The sequence below is a fragment of the Pongo pygmaeus genome, chromosome 14, assembly GCF_028885625.2.
Source record: "Pongo pygmaeus isolate AG05252 chromosome 14, NHGRI_mPonPyg2-v2.0_pri, whole genome shotgun sequence".
NCBI lineage: Eukaryota > Metazoa > Chordata > Mammalia > Primates > Hominidae > Pongo > Pongo pygmaeus.
This window is the reverse complement of record NC_072387.2, coordinates 31,482,086-31,494,147: the sequence shown is the minus strand read 5'-3', so window position 1 is coordinate 31,494,147 and position 12,062 is coordinate 31,482,086. Positions and strand designations below refer to the sequence as shown.

At 46.0% G+C, this 12,062-nt stretch overlaps 1 protein-coding gene across 5 annotated transcripts in view; it reads left to right on the top strand.

Moving 5' to 3' along the window:
- The window catches only part of LOC134737546 (protein mono-ADP-ribosyltransferase PARP4), a 116,324-nt gene that overhangs the window by 23,267 nt on the left and 80,995 nt on the right, over positions 1–12,062 (top strand). For 3 of the 5 annotated variants that reach the window (XR_010123485.1, XM_063650633.1, XM_063650634.1), the window contains exons 1-2: positions 1,497–1,777; positions 10,475–10,607. Coding sequence is in view for 4 of the 5 variants with exons in the window: in XM_063650633.1 (XP_063506703.1) it covers positions 10,476–10,607 (132 nt within the window). In the remaining variant the exon portion in view is untranslated. Of the gene's footprint in view, positions 1–1,422; positions 1,778–10,474; positions 10,608–12,062 lie in introns of those variants that run through there. The other 2 variants (XM_063650631.1, XM_063650632.1) reach the window with 2 other exon arrangements.

Sequence of the window (12,062 nt, the reverse complement as noted above, 5' to 3'; positions counted from 1 at the left end):
TGATTGAGCCCCTCACCCAGGTACTGAGCATAGTAGCCAATAGTTTTTCAACCCTTGCCCCTCCCCCTCCCTCCCAGTCTAGTAGTCCCCAGTGTCTATTGTTGCCATCTTTATATCCATGAGTACCCAGTGTTTAGCTCCCACTTACAAATTAGAACATGTGGTATTTGGTTTTCTGTTCCTTCATTAATTCACTTAGGACAATGGCCTCCAGTTGCATTGACGTTGCTGCGAAGGACATGATTCCATTCATTCTTTTTATGGCTTCATAGTATTCCATGGTGCATATGTACCACATTTTCTTTATCCAGTCCATTGTCGATGAGCACCTAAGTTCATTCCATGTCTTTCCTATTGTGAAGCGTGCTGTGATGAACATACTAGTGCATGTGTCTTTTTGGTAGAATGAGTTCTCTTGTTTTGGATGTGTATCCAGTAATGGGATAGCTGGGTTGTATAGCAGTTCTGTTTTCAGCACTTTGAGAAATCTTCAAACTGCTTTCCACAGTGGTTCAACTAATTTACATTCCCACTGACAGTGTAAAAGCATTTCCTTTTCAATAAAGCCTTGCCAGCATCTGTTGTTCCTTGACTTTTTAATAATAACCATTCTGACTGGTGTAAGATGGTATCTCATTGCAGTTTTGATTTGCACTTTTCTGATGATAAGTTATGTTGGGCTTTTTTTCATGCTTGTTGACCATTTGCACATCTTCTATTGCATATTCTCTATTTATTGAGACTTTGTTCTCTTGGTTCTTTCTTTCAGTTATTTTTCTATGTTTCCTTTCACTTTTTGTCCATGTTTAAGACAGTTTATCTGAAGTATTTGTCTAATAATTCCTATGTCTGTGCTTCCTCAGCTCAGGGACAATTTCTGTTCATTTCTTTTTTCCTTTGAATTGGCCATTTTTTCGCCTTTTTTTTTTTGCATGCCTCATAATTTTTTGTTGAAGATTGGACATTTTGAGCATTATGATGTGGTAACTCTAGGAATCAGTCTCTCTCCTCCCCCAGAATCTCTTGTTTCTTAGACAACCCTATAGAGTAGGTTGTAATGATGAAACTTGGTAAATTACCTTGTCCCCAATCCCCTTGGTAATAAATTGTGGAGTCAGGATTCAACCCCATACCCTTTCCACTGTATTCTCTACTCTATCCTTTCTATTCTCATTTTATTCAGTATCCTAAAAATCTGAATCTTCCCCATTGCTTTATTCCCATTTCAGTGAATCTCAGATCTGTATCTCCAGCCCCCTGCCTCTCTTGAATGGCAGATAAATGTATTTCCAACTAGTTACAAGCACTGTCATGAATTTCAAACGCAGGAAGGCTTAAAGTAAATTTATTATCTCACTCTCCTGTTTCCCGAACTTTCCCGAAATTTTCTTCTTTCCCGCCCTTGTGAATCCCTTCCATTTCTCAGTTAAAGGACAGCACCATCCACCCACCTCTCTCAAAGCCTAGCTTTGTATTAATCCTCATTGACCAAATCCCTCCTGAAATATGAAACTGAAACAAAGCCCTGAACCCTCAGGCTGATCTTGGAAGAGAAACCCCGCCAGAGGCCGGGTACCTCTCCCCACCTGGCGGACCCGATTCCGGGCGCATTCCGGCTACCGTCCCTGCTTGGGCCGCTGCGCTCGTGCGGGGCGGGGTTCCGGCGCAGTGACGCCCGCCCAGCCCCGGGGGCAGGGAGAGCCTAGATTACGGAAGTACCGCGAGCAAGGAGCGCGGAATCCGGGAGCGCCGGGAGCTAGCTGGATCCTCTAGGCAGGTGCGTGGGCGCCGCGGGGTGGGGGCTGCCTAAAGGTCCCTGTAGTCCTAGCCAGGAAGTACCCCGAGTACTACTTCTCCGCCAGAGGCTGCGCCCTTGCCCTGCGCGGCATTGGCGCTGTGGGCCTGACGGCGCTGTGAGGCGCGGGGGTGGACTAGTTAGTGCAGCCAGCGCCCTCGGGGAGGGATGTTGCGGTCGTTCCGCTCTGCCCGGCAGCGCAGCCCTGGTGACTAGAAACGGGGTGCGGTGGGGGGCGCCCACCGGAGCCGACACTCACACCAAGTCTCCGCACCCCGTGCGGTGCGGTTCACAGTAGTATGCGTTGTTTCTTGTTTCCAGTATGCCAAACGCCTTCTTTCCTAAAGTTAGGTTTCGAATTGTGCAAAAGTAAGGTGGTTTGGTGAGTAATCAGGAAGTACTATCTGACCTCGTGACTCATTGGGAACACCGTGATAGAAACAGTGTGTTTGTTGAGGTCCAAAGTTGAAAACCTCTAACTCAGTTAAGTAATTCCTGCTGGGAGGGCCGAATGGTTCACCCAAGGATCGAGTTGGTAGATCACAGGTTCTAGAAAACCAAGGCGCTGCTAAATATTCAAGCCCAAGCACTTTGGATTCTGGACTGCTGAATGACAACAGTTATATGACAATATCCAAGCATAGTGCTATGATAAAGGGGAAGTTCGCTCTGAGTATGTGCGTGTTGCAGATTGATTACATTGACTTTATCACTTATTAAGTAAACATTAGGTCTTGTTTGTGTGCGTAGAGCTACTGTATATCATGTAGGAGTGAAATAAAAGTAGTATCTTTGTTGTTTAAGGGTTTAATAAACCCATTAGGGAGGTGCATTACTGATGCTATTTGAGTCCAAAATGCAAATAGTGTCAGAAGGCTTTTCTGTAATCCTGGGCTTTAATGGATACGTGAGAGTTTTTAGTAAGCAAGCTTTTATTGAATGCCCACTGTATATCAAAAGTGATCTTAGCGTGTGGTGACTCACACACTTCGGAAGGCGGAGGCTGTAGAATCAAGACTGCCCAGAAAGGGACTCCTCAGGGTTTTCCGAGAGGAGGAAATGCCAGTGGTAAAGACGAAGACCTGTGAAGCAGGAAGCCACTTGATTCCATCTACACCAATGGTTTATGGAGCAGCCAGGAGTTTGTGAGGAGGCGCGCTGAGGGTGTCTTAGGAATCGGGGCTGTTCCCTGCTGTCTTTGGATGGAAGACACTCTGTGAATGTTATTTGGGGAAGAAGCTGGGAAGGGGGACAGGCTGGAGTGACTGTGCAGATTTGCCTTAGAGAATAACAAGCCCCTAGCCCGGTGTCTGCCACATCGCATATGTACATAATCAGCGCTGATGAAAACATGAACTAACTGTGTTTAGAGAACACTTTGAAACAAGGAAGAACTGGTGGCGCATGTCGGTTAGGCGCTGTTAACCCAGAAGAGGGCTGGCATTTTACAGAGACTAGAGATGAATCTGTGGAAAGAGAGAAGTCAAGGCCTCACTTGAGATTTCACGAAACCCAAAGTGCGCCTTTCCATACCTCCCACGCAGCCGCAGGTGCTAAGAACAGACCACAGATTTATGTTTAAAATGTTTTTACTCTGGGCCGGGCGTGGCAGCTCACACCTGTAACCCCAGCACTCTGGGAGGCTGAGGCAGGAGGATCGCTTGAGCCCAGGACTTTGTGACCAGCATTGGCAACATAGTAAGACCCTGTCTCTACCAAAATTAGGCGGGCATGGTGGTGCAGGCCTGTGGTCCCAGCTACTAAGGAGGCCGGGGTGAAAGGATTGCTGGGAGGGAGGTCCAGGTTGCAGTGAGCTGTGACAGTGACCGCACCACTGCACTCCAGCCTGGGAGACAGAGCCAGACCCTGTCTCAAATAAAATAAAATGTTTATACTTTGATTTCACAACTATGTGTAGGTACTTAATGCCACTGAACTGTACATTTAAAATGGTTAAGATGGTAAATTTTATCTTCGCATATTTTACCACAATTTTTAAAAGGCTAAAAAATGTTTATACTCCTTGATTCAGTAATTACATTTCTGGCCATCAACTCTAGGGAAACTATGACAGAGATGTGGCCAAAAAATATATGTATAAGCATTTTAATTAAAGTGTATTTCTAATAGTGAACACTTTTAAGTAACCAAGTATCTGATGACTTGGGGAAGGATTAAATAAATGCAAAGCTTATGTAACCACTAAAAACACCTTCAAAGAATATTTAGTGACATGGGGGGGATATCACTAAAAGCTAAATAAGCTGTGAAAGTGAAAGTCCTATTTAAAAAGTAAAGGGCAACTGGCTATAACATTAAATATAGAATATTAATAATTTAGAAAATACAATGATACAAGAAAGAATAATACCAAAAAAATTAAAATATCAACAGTGGGGACCAGGTGCGGCGGCTCATGCCTGTAATCCTAGCACTTTGGGAGGCAGAGGCGGGCAGATCACTTGAGCTCAGGAATTCGAGACCAGCCTGGCCAACATGGTGAAACCCCGTCTCTACTAAAAATACAAAAATTAGCTGGGCATGGTGGTGCCTTTCTGTAGTCCCAGCTACTTGGAGGCTGAGGCACGAGAATTACTTGAACCTGGGAGGCAGAAGGTTGCAGTGAGCTGAGATCGTGCCACTGCACTCCAGCCTGGGTGACAGAGCGAGACTGGCTCAAAAAACAAACAAACAAAAATCAACAGTGGGGTTATTTTTGGATGGAGGGATCAGGTGCTTTTTTAAAAACAACTTTATTGACCCATAATATGTATGTAACTATTATGTATCCAAAAAATACTATTTAAAAAATGTATTGGGGTACAATTTACATACATTAAATTCACTCATTTTAATTGTACAATTCAATAATTTTTCTCTTTTTTTTTTTTTTGAGATGGGGTCTCTGTCACCCAGGCTGGAGTGCAGTGGCATGATCACAGCTCACTGCAGCCTTGACCTCCCAGGCTCAAGTGATCCTCCCACCTAAGTCACCTGAATAGCTGGGACCATAGGCATGTACGACCTTGCCCAGCTAAGTTTTGTATTTTTTGTAGAAATAAAGTTTTGCCATGTTGGCCAGGCTGCTCTCAAACTCCTGGGCTCAAGCGATTTGCTCCACTTGGTCTCCCAAAGTGCTTAGGGTTACAGGCATGAGCCACGTTGCCTGGCCCAATTCAATAATTTTTAATAATTTACCAAGTTGTGCACCATCACTGCAGTCTAGTTTTGAGCATTTCCATCATTGTAGGTGCTTTTTATTTTTTCTTCGTAATGATTAACTTTTAACACAAAAAAATTGTTCAAACTTTGATTCAGTAGTTCTAGTTGAGTATTATTTTCTAGGATGATCGTTGGAGATGGAAACAAGGATTTGCACATAAGGATGTTCATCATAGCTTTTTATGATACCAAAAATTAGAAATGATTTAATTTTCTAACAATAACTCATTTATGGTCCATATCTGATAGTCTCTATTAAAAATGTTTTCCAATAATATTTAATGACAAAATGCTAAAGATGCTGCCTGATAACAGCAGGATAGGTAGTGTGATTTCAATTTGATAAAAAATACAGTCTGTGGCTGGGCGCGGTGGCTCATGCCTGTAATCCCAGCACTTAGGGAGACCAAGGTGTGCAGATCACTTGAGGTTGGGAGTTTGAGACCAGCCTGGCCAACATGGTGAAACCTCGTCTCTACTAAAAATACAAAAATTAGCCAAGCATGGTGGCAGGCACCCATAATCCCAGCTACTTGGGAGGCTGATGCAGGAGAATCGTTTGAACCCGGGAGGCGGAGGCTGCCATGAGCCGAGGTTTCACCACTGCACTTCCGCCTAAGTGACAAAAGTGAGACTGTCTCAAAAAACAAATAAGGTGTTACAATAGACCTAGAAAAAAGCCCAGAAGAAAAATGCAAAACAAGATGCTAACAGAGCCCTAGGTTTTGAGATTTTTTTGTTTTGTTCTGTTTTTTTTTCTGTTATACAATTCTGTATTTTTCACATTTTCAACAGTGACCATGAGTCACTTTTCCAGGAAACATGTTTTAAACAGGTCAGAGGATTTAACACATCCAGGACCCATCGGAAGGTGGACTTGAGCAGCCACTCCATGTCAGCCAACCTTGGTCAGCATAAGTGGGGGTGCAATATCACATAGAGGCTGTCCTGGAAATTATTAAAGAGTCATTAAAGGCTTTTAGTGTTTTTTTTGTGTGTTGTTTTTAATTGTCAGAGATTACAACTAGCATAGATTAACCTAAATAGTGTGGTGTAATCTCTTTTATGGTACCCCTCATTTCATCCCTCCTATCTATGCACAGATGCTAATTATTGAATGTAAGAGGCAGTCAACAAATGAAACTTTTACATGCTAATGTTATGGAAAGGCAGAATTACCTCAAGAGACTTCAGTTTAATCGGACCTCAAAAGAAAGATTAAAAAATATGAATCCCTAATGTGTCCATTCATTGTGTCCTGGATGGGGGATACAGCATGGGGTGAGGAAGGGCTGGGGATCCCAGGGATAAGGACTATAATATATAACAGCATGTGTCAAGACTTGGAGGACCAAGCTGTGGGTTTCTTCCTCCTGAAGAAAAAGCCAGTGTGGCCAGGAGGGAATGAGATAGCTGTTGGCCTTGAACCATGATAAGCAATTTGTATTTTATTTGAAATGTAATTTAAAAACAAAAATCAAGATTCCTGAAGCTGCAGTGTGGAGAAGAGATTGAACACAGGCCCAACAGGAGTGGGAGCCAGTCAGGATGTGAGGGCATGGGCCAGAGTGGCAGCAGGAGGGACAAGTTCTATACATTGGGGCTGTATCAGGGGCTGTGATGGAAGAGAGACAGCTGGCAGAAGGAGGTGGGGGTGCAGGGAGTCAAGAATAGCACCCAGTGGTTGTCTCCAGCCAAGGGGGAGAGGGAGGCCTAGGCTGGGGACGTCGAGCCTCTGTGGTGCCAAGGAGACCCAGAGGTGAGGTGTCAGGGAGACAGTGGCATTGTATCCTCAGTTGAGAGCCCAGGGAATGGGTACCACCATCCAACACACACAGGGCAAAGGTACTGAGAGGTGACAGCGTGCTGGCAGCCCTTGCAGCCCTCGCTTGCTCTCGGCGCCCACTCTGGCCGCACTTGAGGAGCCCTTCAGCCGGCCGCTGCACTGCGGGAGCCCCTTTCTAGGCTGGCGAGGCCGGAGTCGGCTCCCTCAGCTTGTGGGGAGGTGTGGAGCGAGAGGCATGCAACCGAACCGGGGCTGTGTGCCGTGCTTGCGGGCCAGCGCGAGTTCCGGTTGGGCGTGGGCTGGGCAGTCCCCGCACTCTGAGCAGCCTGCTGACCCCGCTGGTCCGGACAGTCAGGGGCTTAGCTCCCGGGCCAGCAGCTGCAGAGGGTGTGCCGGGTCCCCCAGGAGTGCCGGCCCACCAGCGCTGCGCTAGATTTCTCGCGGAGGCTTAGCTGCCTCCCCAAGGGGCAGGGCTCGGGACCTGCGGCCGCCATGCCTGAGCCCCCCTCCCTGACGGCCCTGGGCTCCTGCACAGCACGAGCCTCCCCCACGAGCACGGCCGGCGCCGGTCCCATCGACCGCCCAAGGGCTGAGGAGTGTGGGTGCAAGGCATGGGACTGGCAGGCAGCTCCATCTGAGGCCCTGGTATAGGATCCACTGGGTGAAGCCAGCTGGGCTCCTGAGTCTAGTGGGGACTTGGAGAACTTTATGTCTAGCTAAGGGATTGTCAATACACCAATCAGCACTCTGTGTCTAGCTCAAGGTTTGTAAATACACCAATCAACACCCTGTGTCTAGCTCAAGGTTTGTAAATGCACCAATCAGTGCTCTGTGTCTAGCTAATCTAGTGGGGACTTGGGAGAACTTTTGTGTCTAGCTCAGGGATTGTAAACACTTATCAGCACCCTGTCAAAGCAGACCAATCAGCACTCTGTAAAATGGACCAATCAGCAGGATGTGGGTGGGACCAGATAAGGGAATAAAAGCAGGCTGCCCGAGGCAGCGACGGCAACCCGCTGGGGAACTCTCCCACACTGTGGAAGCTTTGTGTTTCACTCCTTGAGGTAAATCTTGTTGCTGCTTACTGTTTGGGTCCGCATTGCCTTTAAACCGCTAAGGTCTGCAGCTTCACTCCTGAAGCCAGCGAGACCACGAACCCATTGGTAGGAGTAAACAACTCCGGACAAACTCTGGATGCGCGGCCTTAAAGAACTGTAACGCTCACTGCGAGGGTCCGCAGCTTCATTTTTGATGTCAGTGAGACCAAGGAAGGAACAAACTCCCGACGCGCCGCGTTTAAGAACTGTAGCACTCACCACGAGGGTCCGGGCGGCTTCGTTTTTGAAGTCAGTGAGACCAAGAACCCACAAATTCCGGACACAGCACTAGGTAGGGCGGGGCCTCTGGCCTGTAGGAGTGGGAGGTAAAAGGGCAGGCAGAGTAAAGGAGAAATGGCGGAGCCCAATCGCGGTGCAGGGCAGTGGGCTTTCAGCAAATCAGCTTAGTCCCAAGACGCGCCGGCCACGGCAGAGAACCTGACCTGCCTGCCCAAACTAACACAGGACCCGGAACCGCGATCCCCAAACTAATACAGGACTTGGGAACTGCTATCGCCAAATGGCAGCTTACTTTGGGGCAGCCTGTTAGACGTGACTCCTTGCTTTTAAAAATTGACAAATACGAGTCTGGGCAACATGGCGAAACCCTGTCTTTACTAAAAATGCAAAAAATTAGCCGGGCGTGGTGGCGCAGGCCTGTAATCCCAGCTACTCGGGAGGCTGAGGCAGGAGAATTGCTTGAACCCAGCGTTAGCACAAACTGCAACATTTTGTGAGCTCCCCGCTATTTTGCAGACTTTGGGTAAAGTGAAACATTTCTCGTGGGTTTAGGCGGTGAGAAACATCCTTCCTAACCGCCTGACCGCAAGGCCAACAAAGGCTTCTCTAAAGAAACTTCCCTCTCATGTCTTCTTGGGCAAACGTCCAAGAAACGCCATGATGACATCCACCTGAATAAGGACCAGAACCCTTGTTCGGGGTTACAAATCATGGGAACATCTTACCGATATCTTGCGGGGCAACAAGCCATACTGCCCAGACCCCTCCCACCCATAACTATAAGTACCCTTAGCCTGTAAGACTTAGCAGTGGGCTGTGGCATTAGACTGGTCCCCTACTTCTGTAGGTTTTATGCTGCACATAAAGCCGCATTTGCTGTCAAGCTCGCGCTCTCTCTCGCTCTGTCTCCTCTCTCTTTTCCTTTGTGTGTGTGTGTGTCTGTGTGTGTGTGTGTGTGTGTGTGTGTGTGTGTGTATGTCTTTAACCCTCACCTTCCCTTCCCGGAAGGCAGAGATTGCAGTGGGCAGAGATTACAGTGAGCTGAGATCTGCCACTGCACTCTAGCCTGGGCGACAGAGTGAGACCCTGTCTTAAAAAAAAAAAAAAGCGGGGGTGTGCCAGGCGCGGTGGCTCATGCCTGTAATCCCACAATTTTGGGAGGCCAAGGTGGGCAGATCACTTGAGGTCAGGAGTTCAAGACCAGCCTGGCCAACATGGTAAAACCCCCGACTCTACTAAAAATACAAAAGTTAGCCAGGTGTCGTGGTGGGCGCCTGTAATCTCAGCTACTTGGGAGACAGAGGCAGAAGAATCAATTGAATCCAGGAGGTGGAGGTTGCAGTGAGCCAAAATTGCACCAGTGCACTCCAGCCTGGGTGACAGAGCAAGATTCTGTCTCAAAAAAAAAAAATTTTAGAAAATGGAAATTAAACCCAGTTTTTCACCATGTATTAATTTATTGTTAAATGCATTGTACAGTAAATGAATTAAATTAACCCAGGCTGGGTGTGGTGGCTCACACCTGTAATCTCAGCACTTTGGGAGGCTGGGTTTGAGCCCAGCCTGGTCAACATGGTGAAAGCTTGTCTCTACTAAAAATATAAAAATTAGCCATGTGTGGTGGTGCCCGCATGTAGTCCCAGCTACTCGGGAGGCTGAGGCAGGAGGAGGCTGAGGCAGGAGGAGGCTGAGGCAGGGGAATCGCTTGAACCAGGGAGGCGGAGGTTGCAGTGAGCTGAGGTCGCACCACTGCACTCCAGCTTGGATGACAGAGTGAGATTCCGTCTCCAAAAAAAAAAAAAGAATTAACCCAAATGCAGAATATATATGTGTATATACACACATACATATTCCATTTAAACATAGTTGTATATTTTTATTATCAGTTGTTCAGTTTTTCCCCAGAATGGCTTAATAGAAGTCCACATAAGGAGTCTTTTTGAATGCATAGAATTATATATAAAAAACCCATGGTTTCACTATCAAATAATGTTAATTTCTAATTTAGAAATAAATGGTTCCATGTTCTGGAGTCACACACTTGATCTGTAACTGAAATCTGTCATGTTTTTATTAAGATGTATATTATGAGCCTGTACAAAGGGATTTTTGGTGTAGTAATATCAACCATAAAAGCTAGAAACGATTCTTAAACCAACACACATATTGCAAGCTAGGATATTATTCAACTTTTGCAATGTTCAATTGATAACATGATTACAATATCTTTCTTAAGATAATACCCAATTTTCCCACAGTTTGCTTGTATAATAATTCTAAATTCACTGTCATATTGACTTAAGAGAGAGTCCTTAAAAACTTTTTTTCCTATAGGATGATGATGGGAATCTTTGCAAATTGTATCTTCTGTTTGAAAGTGAAGTACTTACCTCGGCAGCAGAAGAAAAAGCTACAAACTGACATTAAGGAAAATGGCGGAAAGTTTTCCTTTTCATTAAATCCTCAGGTATTTCCAAATGTCATAAACTACAGTATGATAAAACATCACGCATGCAGGGAACAGGGTCATGGTTAGAAGAGGAAGCAGAGATTAGCAGCAGGAGAGAGTGAGTGAGCTACTCGAAGTTCCTCAGGAGAGACTGTGACATGGCCCATTGGGAGGCTGGGCTCTGAGAGGCAGAGGTGGCCCAGCCCTGTCCTCTCCCTGTTCCCTGAACTGCAGGACAATCCTACATGTCCTGTGAAGCAGGATATTACTAGAGCACAGCCAAATATGAAAATAGAATTTCAGACCAGCCATATCTATTCTTGAAGGAGAGAAGTCATAGTACACAGGATTTGCAAAAAGCGCAGTCGTCACTCACCAGTGTGTCAATGCTGGGATGATATACTGGTAAGCCAGGTTCCTGGGTGCAGAAAGAAAGACATGCAGTGCAGACTCATCTTCGCAGTGTAGCTTATGCTGTTTGTTTTGTTCATTTAAAGGCTGTAGGAATTTACCTTCTGCCTCTTGAACTTGTAAGCCTGGCAGTTCAGAATAATAGGATTTTACAGCTGGATGAAATCTTAGAAATAATTCAGTCTAACCTCTTTTTTAAACCACCTCACTGTAAGAAGTAAAAATAGAAATCCAAAGGCTCTAGGTGCCAGACTGGCCTGCCCCTGTCCTCTGCTGTTCCCTCTGTTGACGAATTGATGAGCTGACTCAGCCTGCCCCTCCCTGGACCTCAGCCCTGGAGCTTGGCCATTGTGAGCCTCATCTATTCTGTGAAGCGTGTTCAACTCCAGCTGAATACCAGAAATGCAATGTCCCTGTTTACTTCCAGTTCAGGTAGAATTGTATATACTTCCCTTATACAGCTTCCCACACTGAGCTGTCTCACTGTCTCTGTGGACAGATAAGTAATTCGTGCCCGCTCTCCCTTCTCAGTTTGTCTTCTGTGTAGAGAACTGCCAACATGGTCTCTCCTTTTTAGAAACTCACATACTGTGAGTGCAACCTTGTGGAAGTCAATGTGCATAAACATGTGAAATGTGCATCCCAGCTACTGTAGATAATGAGGCAGCTCTATGTGTAATGATGAAGAACAATCGCCAAGGTAAATTCAGTGGAAAAGCCGGCACGGAAGAGGCTGAGGAGCACGCTGCCATGTGTCTACGCATAGTGTAGCTCTAGCAGGATTCGCGAGGAGCAAGTGACAGCAGGTGCCTCTGCAGAGAGGAACTGGGGAAAACAGTGGGGAAGAAGTTAATATGTCATTATTTCATTTTTTAGATATTCTACAATGTGAGTTTACTATTTATTAAAAAATAAATAAAATTATAAGCGGGCATGGTGGCTCATGCCTGTAAACCCAGCTGAGATGGGAGAATCACTTGAGGCTGAGAGTTCAAGACCAGCCTGGTCAACATAGCAAGACCCCATCTCTACAAAGAAACAAGATTTTCTAAAATTACAAAT